Source organism: Cavia porcellus, unplaced genomic scaffold (assembly GCF_034190915.1).
Source record: "Cavia porcellus strain 051 isolate PalLab524CR breed Dunkin Hartley unplaced genomic scaffold, mCavPor4.1 scaffold_6, whole genome shotgun sequence".
Taxonomy (NCBI): Eukaryota; Metazoa; Chordata; class Mammalia; order Rodentia; family Caviidae; genus Cavia; species Cavia porcellus.
The window spans coordinates 67,749,028-67,772,901 of NW_026947489.1; the positions used below are offsets into that span (position 1 = coordinate 67,749,028).

The 23,874-nt window shown below is 53.2% G+C and overlaps 2 protein-coding genes across 4 annotated transcripts; one reads left to right on the forward strand and one right to left on the reverse strand.

Moving 5' to 3' along the window:
* Window positions 1–2,642: 2,642 nt before the first annotated feature.
* Window positions 2,643–12,712, forward strand: Gas2l2 (growth arrest specific 2 like 2). The gene is made up of 6 exons (XM_003469474.5): window positions 2,643–3,692; window positions 5,738–5,979; window positions 6,864–6,971; window positions 7,954–8,050; window positions 8,652–8,904; window positions 9,418–12,712. The coding sequence occupies exons 1-6, from the start codon at window positions 3,308–3,310 to the stop codon at window positions 10,961–10,963; spliced, it is 2,631 nt and encodes an 876-aa protein (XP_003469522.2). The 5' UTR covers window positions 2,643–3,307; the 3' UTR covers window positions 10,964–12,712.
* Rasl10b (RAS like family 10 member B) lies at window positions 11,871–23,318 on the reverse strand. Of its 3 annotated transcripts, none has more exons than XM_003469597.5 (4): window positions 23,294–23,318; window positions 19,914–20,252; window positions 14,709–14,833; window positions 11,871–14,323 (listed from the first exon to the last, which is right to left on the reverse strand). In XM_003469597.5, exons 2-4 carry the CDS (start codon window positions 20,127–20,129, stop codon window positions 14,053–14,055), a joined length of 612 nt encoding a protein of 203 aa, XP_003469645.1. In that variant the 5' UTR covers window positions 20,130–20,252; window positions 23,294–23,318; the 3' UTR covers window positions 11,871–14,052. The 3 variants fall into 3 exon arrangements, with proteins under 3 accessions (XP_003469645.1, XP_063107008.1, XP_063107007.1); XM_063250938.1 differs by lacking the exon at window positions 23,294–23,318 and adding an exon at window positions 22,807–23,022 and having other exon boundaries at window positions 19,914–20,247; XM_063250937.1 differs by lacking the exon at window positions 23,294–23,318 and adding an exon at window positions 22,807–23,022.
* Window positions 23,319–23,874: the final 556 nt, after the last annotated feature.

Here is a 23,874-nt window from a genome sequence, read left to right on the forward strand (position 1 = left end):
TTTATACAGAGAAAGGAAAGGGGCTCCTTGAACTTTGATCATATGTCAATTAGAATGTATCTTGCTGGTCAAATATTAGAATGCCCAAATAAGAATGATCAACTTTATAAAATTTATTCATTCACTCAATCAGTGTTAAGGGAGAGGGCTACAGGATTGGCTCCATGTTGGGGACCACCTCTCTGAGCACCAGGATACACACCTGAGGCCCCATAGTTCCAAGGCTGCTGTGACTTGTTTTAGGATCAGGGAAATATGCAGAAGGCTGCAGAGAAAGCTCACGACTGCAGGATTCCTAAGGCACAGTAACATCTCCTGAGAACAATCCAGGGAATGCAGGCATATTGACATGGAGAAGGCCTTGTTCTCCATTAACTGTTCCTTGTCTGCTGAGGTCACTGAGGAAAAGTACACCACCTCCCCCTCCTGTGCTGCGTAAAGTGGGTCAGCTGTGGAGATTGTTGAGCCAGTCCACTAGAGGCAGCTTCCCTCCCAGGCTCCTTTTACCTTGAAATTTGTCTTTCATCTTTTTTTATTCATAATCGTTCCCTTGGGGGCTGGGGATTTAGCTCAGCGGCATAAGCACCTGCTTTGCAAGCAGGCAGTTGCGAGTTTGATCCTCGGTACCAATAAAAAGGAAAAAGACAAAAAAAAAAAAAAAAAAACAACATAATCGTTCCCTTTACAGGTATCTGAGTGTCTGATCAGCCCCCAGGAACTCCTAACTCCTATCTTCCTTTCTGTTTTGTCTCTGTCTCTGTCTCTGTCTCTGTCTCAGTCTCTGTCTCCCCCACTTCAACTGGGGATTGAACCTAGGGACTTTGCACTGAATACATCCCCAGCTCCCTATCCCCTTTCTGAGACAGGGTCTTGCTAAATTGCCCAAATTGGGCTCAGACTTGAGATTCCCCTATCTCAGCCTCCCAGAGTCCAAAACCCATTAGATGAGTGTTTTGATTAGGTCGTTAATGTCCCCAGACATTCTCTTCTTTTCTCTCTGCCTACTTCTGAGAGAGCTTAATCTCTCCTCTGTGTTAGGTGGTCTTTTTGTTATACATAGCATTGTCGCCTGGGCCTGACTACCAGAGACAGACATGTGTCTAACCAGGTGTTCCAAGCCCTCTCAGTTCCTCTCTCCCTCCAGCCCTGTCTCCTGGTATGCCACACACAGCAGAAGGGCTTTCTCCATGGGCTGGGAGCATGGCTCCTGATTTGTGTCTTAACCATGAGACTAGGAAAAAAGAACCTGACCTTCAACTCCAATTCAAAAGGCCCAAGGAAGCTGGGCATAGTTGTGTATGCCTGTAATCCTAGCACTTGGGAGGTCGAGACAGGAGGATCATTGCAAATTTGAGAGCAGCCTGGGCTTCAAAGTGAGCTCAAGGCCAGCTTGAACTACATAGCGAGACCCTGTCTCAAAAAGATGAAGAAGAAGAAAAAAAAAAAAAAAAGCCCAGGGAAAGGCTGTTTGGGCAGCTGGAGTCTCACACTCACTTCAATTGGCAGCTCAGGGAGAGGTGCCCCCCCCAGGGGATATTTGGCAATGCACAAATATTTTGGCAATAGCAGAATTATTTAGCCTAAAGTTTCAAACACACCAACCACACCTCATTCTAAGTCAGTCCTATGGACTTTCCAGGAGTCACATGGAATGTGACCACTTGTCACCTACATTGGCACCACTTGTTCTAAACCACTACTGCTCTTCCTTGGATGCCAAAAGAGCCTGCATGGGGGGCTGGGGATTTAGCTCAGCGGCATAAGCGCCTGCCTTGTAAGCAGGCAGTCGTGAGTTCAATCCCTGGTACCGATAAAAAACGAAAAAAACGAAAAAGACAAAAAAAAAAAAAAAAAAAAAGAGCCTGCATGTTTTCCAGTTCCACCGTTCTTGGTCCTGTGTCCCTTCCCACGCAGCAGCCTGGGATAGAATGCATCCCTCCTCTACCCCAAAGTCCCTGGAGTCATCAGCAGGGCTCTGCATGACCTGGCACCCCATTTCTTCTCGGCCTCATAGCTTTCCCCTTTGCTATTCTTAGACCGTGCCCCGTGTCCTCTTGCCTCGGAGGTTTTGTACCAGCTGTTCCCTCTGCCTGACTGCCCGTTCTTCAGAGGGCTGCAGGGCTCATTTCCTCACCTCTGAAGGTCTCTGCTCAGACAGCACCTTCTCAGAAAGCCCGCCCTGATCATCTTTTGCAAAATGCCACATACACACCTTCAGGCCCTCGACACCTTTATTTTTCTCCCTGGTACTTATCATCATCTTACTTACTTCCGAGGTATTGGTTTATCTGGCAGCCATCATGAGGACAGAGACCTGGTCTTTTTGTGTGTCTGCATCCTCAGGGCTCCAGTGGTGCCTGGTGCATAGTAGGTACTCAAGAAATCTTGCATGAATGCATTGCTGTGGCCTAAGGGGTGAAGTACCATGATGGGCAGCCCGTTTAGAAAAAGTCACACGGCCAGAGCAGGGGAAGGGCAGGTAGGTGCGTACACAGGGCTTCCATGGAGAGAATCACTGAGACCAGCACCCACCCAGACCTGTGCTTCTGGGTTCTGACAGCCTGACACTTTCCCATACACGATTACTCTATTTCTCAAAACACCAGACAGGCAGACAGTATCATCAGCCTCCACCACTGAGAAACTGAGGCTCAGAGAGCCTAGGGAGTCTTTCACGCTCTCATGGGGCTTTAGGGCAAAATTCCTGTCTCCTCTTGGACTCTGAACTCCTAAGGTACAGCAAGCCCTGTCCCGGTCCCTGCCCTCCTCCCACTACCCCAGGCCCTGGATGGTGAGAGGAGCCAGCCCAGCCTCTTTGAGCTTCCTCCCTCCAGGGCCAGCTGGGCAGGGCAGTGTGCGCCTGCTGGAAGGGTTAGCAAGGAGTGTTTGTAGCAGCCACTGTCTCCAAGGAGAGGAGAAAGAATAGGGAGGCTGCAGCCGTGCAGGCAGCCTGGCTGGTGGAGTAGCACCTGATCTGTCCAGCCCTGGGGACGAAAGCAATGTCCTCACCTCCACCTTGGCTGGTAGGTGCTGAACTCTAAGTGGACTGGGCAGGGGGAACGTGAGGTCGCCAGAGGGCTACCAAAGGGACTGTTCTGGCAGGGACTGAGGAATGTGGGGGGCGGGGCAGGGGCCTGACCTGGCCTGGAGGCTGACGCTGGTAGCAGGCAGCAGTAGAGCCAGAAGTCCTGGGCTCCTCTAGAGTAGACCACAAAGCTCTGAATCAGAAAGGTCTCAAGGAACAGGAGTAAAGAGGCAGGAGAGGGAGAGAAGAGGCACCCACCTCTTTCCCTGCTGAAGTGCAGCCATGTCCCAGCTCCAAGGACACAGGAAGAGATGTGAGGCCCTGGGGCCTCTGGTGCGTAGCATCCGTCCCTTCAAGTCCAGCGAACAGTACCTGGAGGCCATGAAGGAAGACCTGGCCGAGTGGCTTCGGGATCTCTATGGGCTGGACATCAATGCGGCCAACTTCCTGCAGGTGCTGGAAACAGGCCTGGTGCTGTGCCAACATGCCAACAGGGTCACCGAGGCTGCTCTAGCCTTCCTGGAAGAGGCTCCTGCCCAAGCCCAGAGGATTCCCATGCCTCGGACTGGGGTTTCCTGCAATGGGGCTGCCCAGCCAGGGACTTTCCAGGCCAGGGACAATGTCTCCAACTTCATCCAGTGGTGTCGAAAGGAGATGGGCATCCAAGGTAACCACCCTATCCCAGATCCTTAACCTTTGGTGGAGGGAGACAGGGTTTCAGTATGTAGTTAAGGTTGGCCTTGAGCTTGCTATGAAGCCTAGACTAGTCTCAAACTCTCAGCAATCCTCCTGCCTCAGCGTCCAGAGTGCTAGGATTATAATGTGCCACTACATCCAGCTAGACTCTTATCTTCTGGAGGCACCTATCCCTTTTCTGATCTTCAGGGTATATCTGGGGGTCAGGAACTTAAGTACTTCTTCTAGATTTGGCTTTGGACCAGTTCATCTATTTTTATACCTCAGTTTCCCTATCTCATACAAATTCTCAGATTTACATATTAATGATTGATGGTTCATTCAACAAACATATGAAGTACCTCATCTGTGTTGAACACCATGCTAGTCACTAAAGACCAAGAGCCAGTGACCAAGGCAAACACAGTCTAGTAACATAGGCAGATGAGCAGAGATGTAAACCACAGCCCAGAATCAGGAGTGCTTCCAGTCTAGGTGGGAGTTCTGGGAAACCAGAGGAGGAATCAGCAAACTGATGATGGAGAAGTAGGACCCAAAGAAGGCCATTGGGGCTAAATCTTGAGGAGTTTGGGGGAAGAGGAATCCTAGGCAGGTGGAGAACAGCGGCAAAGACACAGGGAAGGCCCTGTGTTTGACACCTGGGAGAAGCTGGGGGTGGTGAACATGCAGAGCCAGTGTGGGGTGAGATTCAGGAGGAGCAATGACATTGGGGCAGGGCACGGTCATGCCAGGGCCTGTGGGACTCAGGGGAGTGACTTGCCAGGATCCCACATCTGGTTGGCCTTAGGCTTAGAATGGGATGAGGCTGGTGCTGTACTACCCCCCAGGTCAAAGGTGAGGGGGGAGGGGTGATGAAGCAGGGTGGCTGGTGGCAGTGAGGGGCTGGCTTGGAAGGTTTGGGCTGAGAGTGTAGCTCAGTGGTAGAACTTGTGATTAGTGGGTACCAGGGAGGTGCTGGTGTTTTAGCCAGGTATGTGGTGCACGGCTGTAATCCCACTACTAAGGGAGGCTGAGGGAGGAGGACTGAAAGTTCAGGCCCAGCCTGGGCAGTTTAGTGAGACCCTGTTTCAAAATTTAAAACTCAAAAGGAGCCAGGCATAGTGGCGCACACTTATAATCCCAGCACTTAGGAGGCTGAGGCGGGCGGATCCCTGTGACTTCAAGGCCAGCCTGGGCTACTTAGTGAGCTCAAGGCCAGCCTGCACTACAAAATGAGACCCTATCACTAAAAAACAAAATACAAATAAGTGAATGAATAGGTGCTAAAGATGTAGCTCACTGTGAAGGGCCTGGAATCAGTCAATCCCTAGTATCACAAACAAAACCAAATTTTTAAAAGACTCAAAAAACAACAAACAAAAAAAGCCAAGAGAAAAGAAAAAAATCTAGTGTTTCATGGGGCACTTTTGCTGTACCAGACATCGTTAGAAATTTATTAGCCTAGGGCTGGGGATTTAGGGCATAAGCACCTGCCTTGCAAGCAGGTGGTCGTGAGTTTGATCCCCGGTACCGGTTAAAAAAAGAAAGAAAGAAATCAAATCCTGACAACTCTATGAAAAAGATCACTTCCCCATTTAGAGAAGAGGAAACTGAGGCCCAAGACACACAGCTGTCTGGGGGAGGGAGGTCCAGAGCCTTTTTCATCCCTGCCTGGATTTTTGGGTGTGGGGAAGTCGAGGAGCTGAGTAGACGCTGAAAGCCTAGGTGGGGAGCAGAGAGCCCTGCTTCCTGCTTCAGCTGCCAGGCAGGAGGAGGCAGGTGCGCACCTGTCACTCTTCTCTCTGCCACCCGTGGCTCCTCTGCTGTGCTGTGTGGCCTCTCGAGAGAGGCCGACGTCTTCTCTGCCCCCTAGCCCCAGAGCAAGCCCTGCCACACATCTCCTGGGAGCCTCCTGGGCCCAGGAGATCTGGAGACCTGAATCTTGTCTCCAACCTGGTCTCAGGACAGCCCCCAGGACTCCCCTGGAGGTCAGCAGGGACTCAGGCCGCCTGCACCCCTCTCCCCGGCCCATGGCAGAGGTGCTGATGTTCGAGACGGAGGACTTGGTGCTGCGCAAGAACGTGAGGAACGTGGTTCTCTGCTTGCTGGAGCTGGGCCGCTGCGCCTGGCGCTTCGGCGTGGCGGCGCCCACGCTGGTGCAGCTGGAGGAGGAGATCGAGGAGGAGCTGCGGCAGGACCTGGCCCTGCCCCCACCAGACCCCCCGCGGCCTGCGGTCCAGGTTCGCCGGCCCTGCCACTTCCGAAACCTGGACCAGATGGTGAGGCCCCGCATCACCCTTAGGTTCAAGCCGCCCTCACTCTGCGCTGTTCTTCCCCATCCCATCCCATCCCATCCCATCCCATCCCACCCCACCCCATCCGTCTCTGAGCTGCCCCTGCTGGAAGCCAAGTCCCCGCCCCCGCCGTGCAGGTCTGAGTGGCTCATGCTCCATTCTGAGCCCCATCCCTAACCACAGGTAGTTATAGCTATGCAGCTACCTTCTGTACACCTCCGTCACTGAACCCGAGAGGGCCGGGCGTGTAGAACAGGGATGCTCCATCTTCCCTGGCACCCTGGTCATAGCTTAGCGCCACTGCTTCCCCACTGGGTGGCCTTGAGCAAACTATTGTGATTGAATTCTTCCTATGCTTCTGTCCCTTAGTGGAGCCACAGGAGCAGCCCCTGTCTCCTAACTACTGAATGCGTGAACCAACGCGCGAGAAGAGCACTGGAGCTCGTTCCGCCGAGAGGGGGCGCTCCGCGGGCATTGGCTCTTACCATGCTTTCCCCTATTTTTACCACCGGAGGAAATGGAGCTCAGGGAAGTCTCTTAACTGACGGCCTGAATGTGGGGACACAGGCCTCTGACTCATGCTTGTCAGCCTCCGTAGTCCACCTGCTTAGCCACTCCACTCCGCGGCTCTGACAGCTGACCCACGAAGGCATCCAGCCACACAGTTTCCTCTCACTTGCTCACTTAAAGTCTTCTCAGTTTTCTACTTGCTTCTCGGCCCCCAGCCCTGACCTCAGCAGCGAGCCCGGGGGTGGCTCTGGAGGCAGGTGGCTCTGGAGGCAGGCCCCCATCTAGCCTGACCCAGCACTGGGGGAACCTCGGGTGCCCAGACAGAGTGGAAGGCTGAGCCCTCTGCCTGCTTCCTGCAGGTGCAGAACCTCGTGAGCCACTGCACATGCCCAGTGCAATTCTCCATGGTCAAGGTGTCCGAAGGGAAGTACCGAGTGGGAGACTCCAACACCCTCATCTTCATCAGGGTAAGTCTGGCCTGGGGGTGGAAGGCTCCCCAGGCTCAGCACAGTCAGGTTCCTTTCGAAGAGACCTTGCCCAGGTCTAAGGGCAAGGACAGGAAATTACCATATACCCCAAGCTGCTGGACCTTAGCGCTCTCTTCCTCTTCCTTGGAAATTTCCAGGAGAATCTTGGCAAAGTTCTCTCTTCCCATCAGGGCGTCTGGAACTACCACCTTCCCTTGCTTCCATCATACTAAGTCTTGAAGGTGGCTGCAGAAAGAATTAAGGGTGCAGGATGTGCCCTTGTTTTCCCATTCCGTTGTACCCCACTCTACCCACACACTCAGGCAGAACAAGGGGCCGTAGAGCCCCAAGTCTGTGTTTGGTGTGCAGCCCCTGCACGCCACTCAGTACTTGGTTGCTCACCAGAAATGGTCTGGGTGCTGGGTGTGGTCAGAGTCACACCTTTTCCTTAGGTGTAAGGCACACCTTTGAGCCATAGCTGGCAACCAGAGGCTTCACCCAGACTGAGGCGACGGCCTTATGATGTGGGAATTATGGGCTCACTTTCACCCGAGGAAATGAATCAAGACGTGACCTGGCCCAACACCGTGTGGGGTGGGCTAGGCTTTGCTAGGTGCACCACAGAGGCAAAGCCAGAGGCATCTTTGTGGCATCAGGGCACATTATAGATACCAGGATGGGCAGGTGCAAACCCCTCTGCAAGAAGGGAAAGCAGGGAATTCCCCAGGGCCAACCTATGGACTAATGCTTGTATAATCATTGTCCAGTAGGGATGACTTTCTGTTTGTAAGCTTGGCCCTCACTCATGATACGATGTGTCAAAATATACCTGCTCTCAACCACTCACGTGTACAAAGGAGTGTCTGCCTATGCATGGGCTCATGGATGGGTGTCTCCCTCAATGTGCCACAAGCCTGCAAGGTGGCTCAGGAATAGGGGATGCCTTCCACTCTGCCCTCAACCTCATTCTTGCCCTGCTCAGATCCTCCGGAACCATGTGATGGTGCGTGTGGGGGGCGGCTGGGACACGCTGGGTCATTATCTGGACAAGCATGACCCCTGCCGGTGCACATCGCTCTGTAAGTCCGCTGAGAGTCCCTTCCCTGTGGGGTTGGCTGCAGACCCATAACTCTGGGTCGGAAGACCAGCAGCAAAGATGGGAGGCAGGACCCAGCCCCAGGTCCCCGAGGTGTGGGAGGGGTTTGGGGAGAGGATGGAGGAGTGAGACCTGAGAGTTAAGCAGTCACAGTGCAGTACTACCCACCACCACAAGATGGTGGGCAACACACGCAGAATCAGCGTTCGGTCAGGGTGCATTCTGTGGGGTTTAGGTCTGGCTACTGTGTCCACAGTGGTGGCACCAAGTGTGACTTGGGAAGGTGTTTATTCCTTTTGTGATCTCTGTCAGCACTTTGAGACAGCCCAAATGGTCATACAATCTAAGCAGGAGGTGTGGACCAGGAATACAAATACAGCTTTAAACAAGTTCCCCAGAGGGGGGTGGACCCTCAGGCTAGATTGCAGCCCCCCAATCCTCCTGTGAGGAAACACTGGTGCTGCCACTGTAGTCACCACTGTCTTTAAAGTGGGGCATGGACAGCTGGGGGAGGGGAATCATGAACCCCATCAGCAGGATCCGACCCTCTCTCTTCTCTTTTCTCTGGGGGACAATGTTGGTAGCGCACAAGCCAGTCAGCTTCTTGAAGCCTCCAGCCCCACCGGTGCAGCATCAAGTGAGGGTGCAGGACGGGCCCTTTCTGCCACAGCCTACAATGACCATCAGCCGCTCGCAGAGCCCACTTCCGCCCGTGGACTGGAAGACATACACTGCTTCAGACCAAAAGCTGAGGCCTGCCTCCTCTTCCTCCCCCGGACCTTGCAGCAAAAGGGGAGCAAGAGCTAGGGCCCTCAGACAGATGGTTCCATTTCAAAGGTACAGGGAACAACTTCTTTTTCCTTTGAGAGTTCCTATTCTTGGAGGGACTCCCACCCCAAGATAAAGGGAGCAGTGCCTGTACCTTCACAAATCCCGGGTGCTCAGAACATCTCAGTGCTTTGGAACCATCTAGTTACTTCATGTGCCAACTCACCTCACACACGAGGAGACTGAGGCCCACCCAGGGAACACACATACCCAAGGTCCTTCTGCCATTCCATGGCAGAGCTGAGACTAAGACCTCCCCACAAGACAAGTGGCCCCTGGTTGTCAGCCCTCTGGTCTGGTGTCATTGCTCACACGTCCAGGTGTGGACCAGGTTTCCTTCTATTATGTTACTCTGGGAATAAGGGAGAGGAGACCTGAACAGTGACTGCAGTAGGGGACTTTACAGCTGCCATGGTGTTCAGATGGGGACAAAGCTCTCCCTTCCCAGAGCCAGGGGGTGCACGCAATGACCCTGACAGCCTTGTATGTCTCTCTTTCCAGACTGATTATTCTCTTTTTCAGGTCCCAGGAAAGGTTTCATGCTTCATCTCAGAGGCAGCTGTCAGCTGGGGCCAGCCCACTGAGTCCCCACTTCTCTTCCACTCATAGAGACGGAGACTTACAGTGCAGCCCATCAGGGAAGAGAGAGATCCGATACCCTGGGGAACTCGGTAGAGGAAAGACTCCTACATCTTGGGTTCATGAGGAGATGGTTAGTCAGGGAACCTGTGCCAAGGTCCCCACCCCACAGAGACCCCAAGCTCAAGCCACCACCAAAGGGACATCAGCAAGAGGATCATCTTCCCTACCTCATTCCTCTAGCCCAACTAAGCCCCTGGGCCTCATGTTGCCACCCCGGGGTGAGGCTGAGGGTGCATCCCTCCAGCTCAGGGAGCCAGCATCTATTAGTTCTCCATCCCCTGTCAGAGGACTCATTAAGGTCCCCATCTGGGTGTCCCCTGCTCGCCCTCCCACCCCAGGAAAAAATTTCCAAGGTACTCCAACTGGAGGATTCACAGCAGAGCTGAGCAGAGGTCCTATCCCACTAGGGGCTGTCACAGAAGACTTGGCTGGGTTCAGACATGAGGACAGCTCTGTGGAAGGGAGGAGGCAGGGGGACCAGCTCACAGATACCTGGGTCACTGCAGAGGCTGCAGAACCCCAGGGCCTGACCCTACAGGAGCAGGAAGGGAAGTGTACTCCCCTGCCCCTGGACAGGACCAAGGAGCAAACCACCTCCCACAGCCTTGAGGAGGAGATTGTGACCAAAATGAAGAGGCTAGAGGTGCAGGGTGCCCATCCCCAGGGCACAAAGCCTCCAGCTATCCCTCGAAGTGGAGTCTATGTCCCCAGCCTGGGTGGGCGGTGGCCTGAGCCTGGGGGTCTTTATGACCAAGTTATCCGAGAACTGGCTCATGGTCCCCCACCCCTCCTTAAAGTGAACCTGGGAGCCTGGACTGTGTCCCCCACAGGCTCCCCTAAGCCAGCTGTTACTGCAGGCCCACAAAGCACAAAAGGAAAGCCGGGAGCCAGAGACAGTGGGCCACTGGCAAAGGCAAGCTTTAGTTCCAACAGCAGCACGATGTGGGAGGCTTCACTTCCAGGAGGGCAGGACTGCTCAGCCCCCAGGATGTCTGCCAGCCCTGAGATCCCCACTCCTTTGCCTCCAGACCCCAGTTCTGACAAAGCCAAGGGATGTCTGGGCAAAGGCAAGAGAACACTCCGGAAGCCCAAGAGGGTCCCATCCATCTACAAGCTCAAGTTGAGGCCCAGGATCCGGCCCCGGAGAGACCACAGACCTGAGAAGCATCCTTCACGAATCCCCAAACCACTGGCCTACCTTTGTCTGGGTCCAGCTAGGGCACCCTCCCGGGAGAGGCCATTGAGAGCTGACCTGAGCAGCACAAGAGGAGGAGTAGCCCAGGTGGGCAGAGGTTCAGCCAGAGAACAAGAAGAAAAGAAGAAAGAGTCATTGGCTTCAGTGGAGAAAATCCCCCAGCCGTTGGAGGGCCAGGGCCCTCAACAACTGGATCAAGCCCAGCTCTCCTCGGAGGAATCCTGGGTCTGAGGAGTCTGCAGCTGGGGGAGGAGGAAAGCAAAAATGGGTGCCCACATATGCAAGAGCAGAAGGGAGGTTCTTTCATCTCAGCAGAGGACCTTGGCCAGGAGGGGACCAAAGACAAGTGTAGACTCAATCTGTTCCACTGAGCAAAAGGACAACCAACCCCTCCCACTCCAATTCCAGCATTAGCCCAAAGACAGTGGGATGACCTTATATCATAATGACCTCCACAGAAACGGTCCCCAAACTCCTAGCCTGTCACCATGGCAAACACATGTGGGTGTGTCCTGGAGCCCCCAGCATTTGGGCTCCCTACTTCTAGGGCTGTGGAGGTGTAGGAAAGTAACTTTTAAGTATTAGCCCACTGAAAGGAGGTAGGGATGAGGGAGGCCTCCTTTCTGGAGACTCTGCCAACCTTGCCAGACAGCCTTCTCTTTCCTGGAGGTGGCCGGCAGCTCAAAACTATAGACAGAGACATGAGCTGCCCAACACACAAAACTCCTGCAGGCCACCTTACCAAGAACTTCAAAGCTTTGCAGCTTGGGAACCCAGCCCATTCAGGGGCAAGAGGGATGGCTAAGAGTATTTCCACCATATCAATGTCCCAGAAGCTAGGCTTCAGAGGCCACAAAGTCTCAGCCCTGTGGTAAGAAGATGCAGGAGAAGCTGGGACTGGTCCTGTTATAAAGTCTGCAGAGAGAACAGCAAGGGGGAAAATTATGTTCTCTCCTGGTTTGGAACTCAGTGGAAAGGAGATCTGTTCCCAAACTCCTCTCCTCCAACCTCCTCATTGACCTGAGCTTTAAGACTGGCAACCACTTCATTGTCACACTCCTGCCCACGCAGAACTCAGCAGGCAGGTACTACAGGGACCTGTCCCCTCCTTCCGTTTGGAACAGAGCCAACACCTTGGTACAGAAACAAGGGAAACACTCCCTGATGTTTAATCTGACTTCCAGTAACAGCCTATGGGCATCACACACACTTCCAGACCCTGTGGTGGGAAACCCTGATGGGGCTGGGGAAGGACAGAGACTCAGAATGGGTGTGGAAGGACCTGAAATCCAAGACCTGGTGTGAAGCGCAGGGCTGTGAGGTGCAGCCAATGGGGGATACATTCCAATGTTCCCCACGGGGGCAGCCAGAAGTCTGGTCCCCCACCCTCGCCTCAGGTGCTTCTGAGTTGGGAGTGGGAGGAAACAGAAGATGCTGTCATCTGCCCTCATCCCTCTGGTGAACCAGTGGGTAAGGGTGCAAAGACAAGAGTGGGCTGCCCTCTTCCTTACCCTCCTGGCCACTCAAGTGTGGAGGAGGGGAGCCACTTCCTCTGTTTCAGAGGGAGGCTCAGAGAGGGCAAGTCATTGGCCCAGTCATGCAGCACAGCAGGGGCTAAAACCCAGCACAATGGTCTGCCCAAGGTTGGGGCAGCTGCTGTAGGGCTGTGCTGACCTCATGGGGGGAGGGAGTGGAGATCAGTGGGGGAAACAGAAGAGAGAATCATATACTCCCTCCACCCTGGATCCTAATGATAAACTCCCCCGCCCATGACCCTTTTCCAGCCTCCCATCACCACTTGGGGCTATCTGATTTCCTGGTTATGTGCTGCAGCCTGGGCTAAGCTGGCCAAAGCTGGACTGTTCAATGTACCCTCCTCTTTTAACCAAGGGTCCCTGATATCCTCCCACTGGACTAGGGCCAAGGGCTCAGCCTCAAAGAGAACTTCCTTTGGCCAACGGCAAGGGACATGGCACCATTTCTCTGTCTGACTGTCTGTCTGTCTGTCTGCCTGCCTGTCTCTCTCTGCCCCCTCATTAACCCCGCAGGGCATTTCCTAGAATCATTATTATTGTTATTTCTAAATTGGTACAAAACTGACAGTGATCAGCTCCGGTGACGAGAGGTAGAAACCCGGCCAAGCAGCCGGAGAAAATGGGGTGGAGTGAGTTAGGGCATAGGGCCAACTGGTATTGGGCCAGGGGTGTCAGATCCTGAGGGCCTCCACCTATGGGTGGGGATGCAGGCATATCACCCCCAGGAACAGGGGTCCCCGTAATTCTTTTCCTAGCTCCTGCCTAGAAGAATCAGGGTACCCTGAGATCTGAGGCAGGCAGAATTGGGGTGGGACGGGGAGGCAGAATTGTCACTGGCACAACCTGACCCCCTCCTGAGCACCACCCTGGCTGCAACCAACAAACCCTCAGAATTCTACATCCCCCAATCTGGCAGATCACCTGGTGCAGGAGCTAACAGGGGACAGGAACCTGGCATCATGGGAAGGAATCTATCCTCTGGGGGAATTCCCTCCCCATGCTATTAAAACAGAAGTTTTAACCCAGGGGGTGACCTGACTTCGGGGTCAGGAGGGGGTGAGGGGCACCCGGCAGGGATGGACCATCGAGTTAAGGCTGGAAGGTAGGTTGTTGTATCTCTGGGGGCTGTCGGGCAGGGAGGTCTCCCTGGGAATAGGAGAGCTCAGCCTTCTCCCCCTGACTTATCTGGGACCTCAACCCTTAGATTGTGGTCCGTGGGCCACCTGCATCTCTCTGCCCTGTGCCAGTGGCGCTGATGGCCAGATGGCCTGGCATCAAAAGCTGCCAGGATCTGTGACAAGGAGGTGAACGAAATGAGAGCCCTGTGAGCGGAGCTGGGGGTGGGGAGGGAGACCAGAGGGTGGAAAAGACAGGGAAGAATGAACAGACGGCTGGGCAGACAGACGCGGGAAAAGGAGGACACTGGACAAAGACAGACACACTCGGAGGGGACAGGTGGGGGCCCAGCCAAAGCAGCAGCACCTCCTCACCCCACTGTCCATTTCACCCGATCGCCCCCAAGCCCCAAAGGGTGTGGCACCAGCTCGGGCCAGGCTGGGCACTGCTCTAGCCACAGCAGTGAAGGTGGTTGTCCCCGGAAGACAAACTCGGGAGGAGGGAGGGCGGAGGAGTCCTGCTTGCCCTCGCCTTTCCTGGAGGTGCGTGGCCGTGGGGATGTTCCAGGCCCGGTCCATGAGTTCGCTTTCTGCAGGCTCCTTGCCCTCCTGGCACCCCCCTCTGCTGGGCTCCAGGCTGCGGCCAGCGGCAGAGCAGGGGCCCCCAGCCTCACATGATGGCGCAGCGGTTGCGGCGCAGCGCGCCCTGGAAGCGCAGGGCGGCATGCACGTGTTTGCAGCGGGCGCAGCCAACGCTCTTGAGCAGCTCGCTGAAGAGCAGCAGGATGTGCCAGTTGTACTTGGCCGAGCACTCCACATAGCCGCACTTCCAGGTCTTGCGCACCAGGTGCGACACGTTCCAGCGCGGGATCACGCGTCCGTGCTGCAGGTCTCGCTTGTTGCCCACGATGATGATGGGCGTCTCCGAGGTGCCAATCACCCTGCGGGGCGAGGCAAGAACTCAAAACCTGGCCACTGTTAAAACCACTAGACTCTACCACTCTGTGTGCTTCCCCAGGTGCAGCCCTAAGCCCTTGATGTGAATTAACATTCTCCCATCAACACAACTGATCCAAAGTGGGAACTAATATTCCTGTTTTACAGATGAGGAAACTGAGGCCTACATGTTAACTAAGCAATTTTGTGGTCCCAAAACGAGTCAACAGAAGTGAGGACAGAAAAAATACAGATTGTGCATGTTTGAGAGTACATATGGGACAGAGAGGCCACAGTATTTCTCCTGTGACCTCTCACTGTCCCACTTCCACTGGGGCAGGATGGCACTGGAGGATTCAGAGGTGGCACTAGGTGATCACACCCCCTCACCTTGTCTCCAGGATCTGCTGGCGGATGGTCTTGACGTACTCAAAGCTGTCAAAGCAGCAGATGTCGTAGACAAGGATGTAGGCATGGACGCTTCGGAGTCCCCTGCAGCAGGCATCTGCCCACTCCTGCAACAGCCCCAGGCAACAGCAAAGTCAGAGCAGTCATGAGAATCCCCCCACCTCTAGCTAAAAGCGTCTCCACCCCGGCCCCTGCAGTAGAAGCCTTCCATGCCTGCCCGTTCCCAGGAGGCCAGGCCCTGCAGGAACGGAGGTGCTCAGTGCCACAGCCTCCTCACTCCGCAGTCAGGATGGCAGGTCACATTAACTGACCTCCAGGTCCATGGCACTACCTTGTGTGTATGCAGACATTTGATCTGTCTAGTAACATTCTGCCCTCTCACCCATCAACTAGTCCATTTATTAAATTTATTAAGTGCCTTTAGGAGTCCAGTCTCGAACTAGTTGTTAGACCTGTTTAAATTGTCTATCTTCAGTGCTCAGCTGAAGTCCTCCTCCTCCTCTAAGAAACCTTCCTGACTTGCCACCTTTCTGGCAAGCAGAAAACCTTTCCCTTCATCCCCATGTTCTAGCAACCATTCGATTACACCTTGGTTAAAGCTGTTCCGATTCCAGTTTTCTACATCTACTGTGTGCACTCAAGAGGACCAAAGCAGGTCTTGTTCGTTTCACATATTCCTTTTTTTTTCTTTTTTAACCTGGGACCTTTGCATGAACAACCCCAGCCCTTTCTTAGTTTTTAATTTTGAGATAGGGTTTCACTACGTCTCTAAGTTGCCCAGGCTGGGCTTGAACTTGTGATCTTCCTGCCTTCAGGAGTGGTGGGATTACAGGTGTTTGCCACCATGTCTGGCTTCTCTATTCTGTTCTGTACCTATTCTAGCACTGCTAACTTTTTTAATTGCACCAGCTAGAGTAAGGAGCTCTCCACGGTGCTGAATCCCACACTGTCCAAGTTGGGATCCATGCAACTCCTGACCTGACACTGCTCTTAGGTTGCTACCTGGTGTATCCTCCTCTTTTGCCCTCAGGATTGCCAAGAAAAAAGAAACTGGATGCATAAGGGAGTGGGGTGATTGAGCTGTAGAACAGAGCCATAGGGTAGTTTCAGGAGACAGAACTTTTAGGGGCTGGGGATTTAGCTCGGTGGCTCAAGCGCTTGCCTAGTAAACATGAGATCATGAGTTCAAACCCCAGTACAAAAAAACAAAAGAAGAACTTGAATGTTAGTTTGTGGCAACTTCTTAGGAAGAGTCTGTAGTTCAAAATGAATAGGCCTCCAGAAATGGTGAATGTGCTACAGAGAAAGTTCCTGAAGAGATTAATTAACCTGCCAGTAGATGCAACTGTAAGGAGTTTCGGGCAATGGGCCAGTGTGCTGAAAGGGGGGGAGTACCTGAAGTGAGGTGGGCAGAGAAGCCTTTAAAGGCAAAGGGAACCAGGGTCTTCTTTCTCAAGGGGCCACAAAACGTCTACTTAGGGAGGTGTAAATCAGTGATAGAGCACAGGTCTTGCATATTTAAGGTTCTGGCTCCAACCCCTAGTGCACAAAGAGAGACAGAAAAGCCAGAGACAGAAAGATAGAAAGACAGAGAGAGCTAGAAAGTGAGAGACGGTGAGCGGGGAGGGAGAGAGAAGGGGAGGGGAGGAAGAAGAAGAAAAGAAGGAAGCAAGAAAGGAAAAGGAAGACATACTAGGAGACGGAGATATGTCTCCTGTCACAGCTGGAGTTCAGTTGTGGCTAGGGCTGGACACAAAGGAGGGTTTTCACTGGTTTTTCCACTCAAGGAAGGAATCCAAAGGAATGGATTTTGATGGCAATCATGAAAAGTGAAGTTCAACTTCAGAATAGCACTTCTGATGCAAAGGCTCAGAAGATGCTACAGATTCCCCAGGGAGGTGATGTTCTTTGTGCTGAGGTTTTACTTTTTGGTGCAGGGAAGTGCTGAGGACAAATCTAAACCTGTAGGATACCATGAACTATTTTTCCCCCCGGTCCAGAAAGATGTATTCCATGAGACAGAGTGACCTCTGGGAGTGGAAGCCTGTGTGTGAATGCGGTTCCTCCCCTATCCCACAGATATGGAGGCTGGGAGAAGAGGGAGGGAGGGGAGGCCCCTGCTCTCTGCAAGCTCCCTCCCACTCTCAGCTGCCAGCCTTTGAGGTGACAGCCCCATCTCTTTCCCAACACACTGCCTCCTCAAGGGAACCTCCAGGTTGCCTCCCACTCACTCCTCTCTGAGGACTTCCAAAAGGGAGAGACAAAAGCTTCTGATTGACTAGGTCATCCCGTTACCCCCGGCCGAGGGAAGGAATTGAGAAAGTTCAGCTTTCCTTCCAGCTTGCTCTCTGCAGTGTTCTAATTTGTTCCTGAAACAATGAGAAATGGAGGAGTTGACCATATAGCTTAGTGGCAGGACATTTGTCTAGCATGGGCAAGGCTTTGGGTTCAATCTGAGAGATAGAGGGAGGGAGAAAGAGAGGGAGGGGAGACAGAGAGACAGACAGAAACAGAGAGAGGCAGAGAGAGACAGACAGACACAGACAGACAGACAGACAGAGTGGGGGGCAGATAGACATTAACAGAGAGGCATTAACAGAGACAGAGACAGGGAGATCTAGCTGTAGAATAGCTGAATTGGAATCTTGGGTCCAGCAACAACCAAATCTTGGGCCTGACAAATGCCATTTTTGGGCTGGATCTCATCTCACTTGGCACTGGGGAAGAACACATTATTTTATTTTGAAATAAGGTTCTTGAGGATTTCTTTGCTCACAGTCCCTTATCTTGCTTCAGGAGTAAAACCTTAGATATCCTAGAGCCTAAGGATTAATCAAGAAGTCAAAAGTCCAATACAAAAGTAGGTAAATGACGTAAGAAAAGGTAACACAAAGGTCTCATATGGAAAATGCTGAACTTCATTCATACCCACAGTGAAAATAAAGAACACACCAAGACTATCACAATCCATCTCTCAGGTTTTCTTTTCTTTTCTTTTTTTTTTTTTTTGTCTTTTTTGTTTTTATCGGTACCAGGGATCGAACTCACGACTGCATGCTTGCAAGGCAGGCGCTTATGCCGCTGAGCTAAATCCCCATCCCCCATCTTTCAGGTTTTCAAAATTACAAAAGTTTTATGATATACTCTGATGGCCACACTTGAGAGAAATGGGGTCTCAGGTACATTCCTTGCAGGAGCACATGTACTACATTTGTAGAAGGGAATCTGCAGACATCTTCCAAATTCCAGCTGCATTTGCTGTTTGATCCAGCCATACCATTTCCAGGGATCAATTCCACAGGTATAACTACCTATGTACAAGGTGACTTATGTATTAGGCTACTCAACATGGCATTGTTAAAAACAGCCCAAGATTGGAAACCACCCACTTGTTCAAAAAGGAGGGATTCATGGAGTATCTCTATAGTAGAGCACAGTGTACACAGGAAAAAGGAATGAGGAAGCCCTCTAGATATAATGAATATCCCCATGTTATGGCATTTAAAAGGGGGGCTGTATGGTGGTGCACAGCTGTGATCTGGCTGCTCAAGAGGCTGACACGAGAGGATTTGGAGCTCAAGATCAGCTTGGGAAACACAGTGAGACCCCACAATAACAAACCAAAAAAACAAGGTACACGGCTCAGTGCCCACTTAGCATGAGGAAGGCAGTGGATTCATTCTTAGTGCCAACAAAACAAAAACAAGGAACATAACAGTACAGTTTTAATTCTTATGTAAAAAGTGGGTACAATAAGAATATATTTCCTTATTTGAGTAAAGAAACCCTGGAAGTATGAATAAAAAGCCAATGAGAATAGTTACAGGGAGTAACCATGAGGCGAAGGAGCAGGGCTGGGATCAAGGTTTCTCTAGGTCACAGCTCAGACTTTTACTGGCTGTATCTCACCTATTCCAAAATTAAAATTACATCAAAATAAATACACAACTAAATGTGAGAAAAGAAACAAAGCTCGTCATGCAGGCTCGGAGCCAGATTTGCATGTCCGCATGGCTGCCATCAAAGTCTCCATGAGAGGAGAATCAGAAGGATCTGACCCTGGATCTCCTTGCTCTGACAGTCTCAGTGTTTGCACTGCTTCTGGGGCAGCTGCTTCTCGATCAGCTTTTTGTCTAGGTGGTGACCTCAGGCACCTGGGCTGGGAGAGACAAGTGCCTCAGGCAGGCTGGGCAAAAGCCCTGCTCTCAGACTTGTTGATACATCACTGAGCTCCTGCCAGTCCCAGCCTCCGCAGCAGCCTGACAGTGTTGTATCTGCAGGGTTTTTCTCTCTGCCTTCGGAGGCTCCATCACCGAGCTCCTCTGCAAACCTCTGCACATCCTTGCCAGAGGTTTCCCTTGTGAGCAACACACCTTAAACCTCAGCTCTCTCCTGCACGCCACACCCTCTCAAGCCAGAGGGAGAGAGAAGGAGGGCCTGGTTCCCATAGGCTGGTGGAAGGTACACCATCAGCAAGGGGTCAGGAGGGACTTAAATCCAAACCCTACATCGAGGGTGCTCCGCAGGGAGGGTGGCTCTGAGGTGGGGATGAGACAGGGCAACCACCTAGGAGCAGAGGACCTTGGGAGAAAGATCTGATTTGGGTCTGAGAACACGTTCTCAGGTCCCAGACTATTCTGCAGTGTCTTTCACAGCTGAGGACCAAGGGCCACACTAGGCACAGCCCAGAGACTTCCCATGCAGTGTTTCCCTACCCTTTCCCCCACCAGCCTTTTCCTGCCTAAACCTACTTAACTGAGACATCACATCCTGTGACCCTCCCACTCCACCTGAGTGGGTTAGATTCCTCCTTAAGGGCCACTTTATCTTGTTCATTTCCTCCAATCACAGCACTTCTCTCACTAATAACTGCCTGTTAGTTTTTGCTCACCAGACTACGAGTTCCTTGAAAGCAAATTCTGTATGTGTTTTGTTGACCATTCTGTGTGGTGGCCAGTGCAGGGGCTGGTACACACTACGCAGTCATCAAATATTTGTTGAATAAGCTAGCACACAAAAGAACAGCTTCCTGGGTCAGCTGTAAGCAGGGAAGCCAAGGTGCAGCATGGACTACTCACCCAGCTGCCGTGCTGGCCAACAGGGCCACAGCTGAAGCCACTAGAGTCTACTCTCCTCCACTCTACCACCCCACCATCCTCTGGCCTCTTGGCCCCCAGGGCCACCTACCTGCAGCGTGTTGACAGGGAAGGCGCTGATGGGTGGGAAGTCCAGGATCTGGAGGTCGTGCACATGGCCGTTCATGACCACAGCAGGCAGGTAGAGGCGGCGGGCGGTGGTGGGCACACAGACGTCGCTGAACTCGTTGTACAAGAACTGGCGCACGATGGCACTCTTGCCCACACCTCGTGCCCCCAGCACAGCCACCCGGTAGGTGGAGACCATGCCTCCCGCCCCACTCCGCCACCGCGTCCTTGCCTGGGGGTCCCCCGGGCTGCATATTCCAGGGGCTGGGGGCTCAGCCACCGTCAGGACCAATCATTGCTGCTTCTGCGGCCTCCACCTGGACTGGGGGACAAGAGGTAGGCTTAGTGCACTGGCTTATCCCTGGATGCGTCCTGCACTTTTCTGCTCCTGGGATTTGCTGAAGCTGTCACTCACTGCCACTTGGAATGCCTTCCCTTTCCCACAATCCTGACTCCACCTATTCAAAACTTCTCCTGTCCTTCTTTCTACAATTTTTGTGCGGTTCTCCCACGACCTTCCAATTGACGAGCACTGTAATCCAACTCTTCACCAAGCCCGCCTCTCCATCCAAGGCAGGCTGCACAATAGCGGAAAGAGCAACAAACTTGGGTTCAAGTCCTAGCATTCCCACTGTGCCTGGAACGAGATAGTAATGCCTCTGAGTCTCAGCCTCATCTTGAAGGACTGAGGTAAGTGTAACTCAGCAAAGGAACTCTTGGTATGTTGTGGGCAGAGGATTCACCACCCTTCATTTCTCACTGGAGAACCACTGTTAGATGTCCACGGTGACTCTGGACAGCAGCACCACAGTGCACTCACATCACAGTTATTTATCCTTGGTCAGTACAATAGCCCTAGTGGAGACTATATTACTTTTTCCCACTTTAGAGCAGGCTTACTGTGTCCAAAGTCACACACGCAGTTGGGAATGGCGGCTGCTCCTTTCTACAATTGGCAGCTTTCACGTTTAGTGGTTTAGATGGTGACTCCCTACAAGCTGATGGCATTCCTAGGAGTTCAGAGGACCTTGCATAGAGCCAGTGCATAGGAAAGAGCTGCTAAGGGGTTGGACTTTAATAGGAATTCTTTAGCTCCTCGCTTGCTCAGTTTCCATGACTTCTGGAGTTGGTTATAAACCTAGTTTGGAGGATCCCTATGAGTGGACCAGTGGGCAAATCACTTGTCCAGTCGGAGTTGTGCTCTGGACATATGCAAAGTAGGGTCAACAGTCCTTATTTCTAAGATAATCCAAGTAAACTTTTTGGTCAGGAAAAGTTGGTTCTCTACCTGTTGGGATGTGCCCCCACCCCCATAACTGCTAACGTAGGTTTGGGACAGTTTTGCTGGATTTTGATGAGACCATGCATATGTATATGCTTTTCCTGTGGATGCATGCTCTTTCCATGGATGTGCAATTTCTAGCTGAATGTCCTGTTGGCTGTCCTAGTTCAAAGGACTTGATCTAGGGGTATGTACACACCCATTATAGTAAATAATAAAAGGGCAGGATTTGGAGTGAGAAGCACCAAGGACTGAGTTCCAGCTCTGCCATTCACCAAAAGTGTGTGTGACTTCATCGGACACTGTTAGGTTAAGCATGCGAAGTACAGTAGTACCTGGCACAGAGTAGGTGACAATAAACAGCGGCTATTGCCACATGCGGGAGGCCACTGCTCACTTAAGGTTTTCTGTAGTCACACTGTTAAGGGACCTTCTAGCAATCCTGGGGTGGGGGTCATCAGTCACTGTTGGATAGGCCCACATACACTAACTGTGAGAGAGATTCTTCACATTTTTTTGAAGAAAAACAAACACCAAACCTCACGGACTTCAGAGAAGTGAAGACCTTATAACCAAATGAATTGTCAACTAAGTCTAGGACCCTGATCTGCTCTGTACCAAGTGGATTCCTTTCCCCAACAGGTGTTCCTACATTTACACGGAGAAGTACCAATTCCCTCTCCCCATATGTCCCTCCAGGCCACTAGGTTCCCTGGGCATCCCTGGACACCCAACAGCGAGACAAGAGAGACTGAGCTGGGTTAATTACATAACAGCACAGGCGGGTGGGGAGGGGGCAGTCTTAGGGAGGAAGAAAGAGCAAGGAAGACCAGCGTCCCGGGCCTCCCTCTGGGTGTGGCAATTTAGAGAATTCCAGGATGTACCCTACCTGCTGATTCTCCTGGACACCACATTCCCCACCCGGAAACTCGCCCCTTCTGGAGAGTAACACAGATGAAATCTGGAAACGGCCCAAGGCGCCAGGGTGCAAGAGAGGCCCCGTACCCCTAACAGTGACCCAGCTCTGAGGTGACCAATGCCCCCTTCTTCCTCCCAGGCAGAAGTCCTGGGTTTAAGCACTTACTAAGCCCACGTGCCAGGCTAGGGGAGGATGGAAGGGACTGTCCTAGGAAGCAGGGCCCAGGCCCCTGAGCTCTCTCCCCAGGGCCTGTGCTCTGCAGTGAGTCTGCAGACAGTGGCTAGCAAGGAACCCGGGCCACGTACGGGGGCCAAAGCCAGGTTCCTGATCCCGCTCAGCTCCTGGATGCCTAGGTCCCTGCCCCTAGACTGAAAAGGGCCAGGGCTTTTGTGAATCGCAGAGACCGGGTCACAAGTCCAGCCGACTGGCCCCACCACGTTTGTGTGGGGGTGTGTGTGGGGGTGCACCGGAGGACGCTGGGCTCCCCATCACCTGATTGGTGGGAGTTTGGTGGGGGGGATGCAGGCACCCAGCTCGCTCTCCGCCTCCTGCACCTCGCCGCGTCCCCTGCCCCAGCAGCAGCGCTCACGTGGCCACCCCGCGCTCCCGCCCGGCCGCCCCTCCCCCACGCCCCTGCCGCCCCCGCTCCCGCCCCCCCCCGCCGCCGCCGCTTACCCGGGGCCGTCCTCGCTGCCCCCTGCCCTGGCCGGCGGGGCCACGCTCCCCCCGGGCTCCGCGCTGCCCCCGGCTCCCCTGCCCGGGGGGAGAGAGATGGGGGCGCCCCCGGCTGGCCAGCGGCGGCGGGCTGCGGCGCGGGGGCAGCGGCGGCACCGAGGGTCGCGCTCAGCCCTGCCGTCCCCGCGGAGCGCGCCGCCCGCTCGCGCAGGCTGGAGGGGGAGGAGGCGGGGGCGTCCGCTGGGTCCCTGAGCCCGACGGATTCCCTCGCGCGGATTAAGGACTTTGTCCTTAATCCCCAGCCTCGACCTTCACCTCTCTCCAGACTCTCCCTGCGGGATTTTAGCTCGAGCCTGGAAGAGCAGGAGGCAAGGACGGGAAAAGCCTCGAAGTTTCTGGCTTCGTTCCGACTCCTGCCTCATAACTCTGCACACCCCCCTCCCCAAGTTCTCGGTTTCCCACTCCCCCGATCTGTCCTAACCCTTACCAGTCCTCAGTTACTGGCAGACGCCCAGTAACTGGGCGTCCGCCCGGTGCTGGACATCCGCGTTCTTCTCCTGCACAACCCGGAGGACCGAGCAAGAGGTGGTCACTGCGGCAGTAAGAGGCAGACCTCGCTAGCGCCAAGCAAAGCCGATCCTCTGGCAAAGCGTGACCTCCACTCCCCTAATCCTGCTGTACCCCTCTCCTCTCCAGACTGGTAGATACCAGCATTTTCCAGGCCAGAAAGCAAAGTCACCCATGTATGTATTTGAAAGCAACTGGTGTCATTTCTTCATCAATTGGTGGCCACAGTGTGCTAAGAACTTTGCCTGCATCCTCAAATTTGATTCATGGTAACACTATGAAGTACATTTCCTTTCTCTCACAGATGAGATCCCTAGAGGGGCTGATTTCTCCTATTTAAACGCAAAATGGGGAATACAGAGATCAAGCTATTGCGGGGGGGGGGGAGCTTTTGGCCTGGGGCTGGGCTCAGAGCTCAGTGAGCAAACAAGCCATGCTAATGTACTGTGTGCAAAACCAAGGGGCAGATGTGGACTGGGGAATGGTGGATGGTGGGAAGAT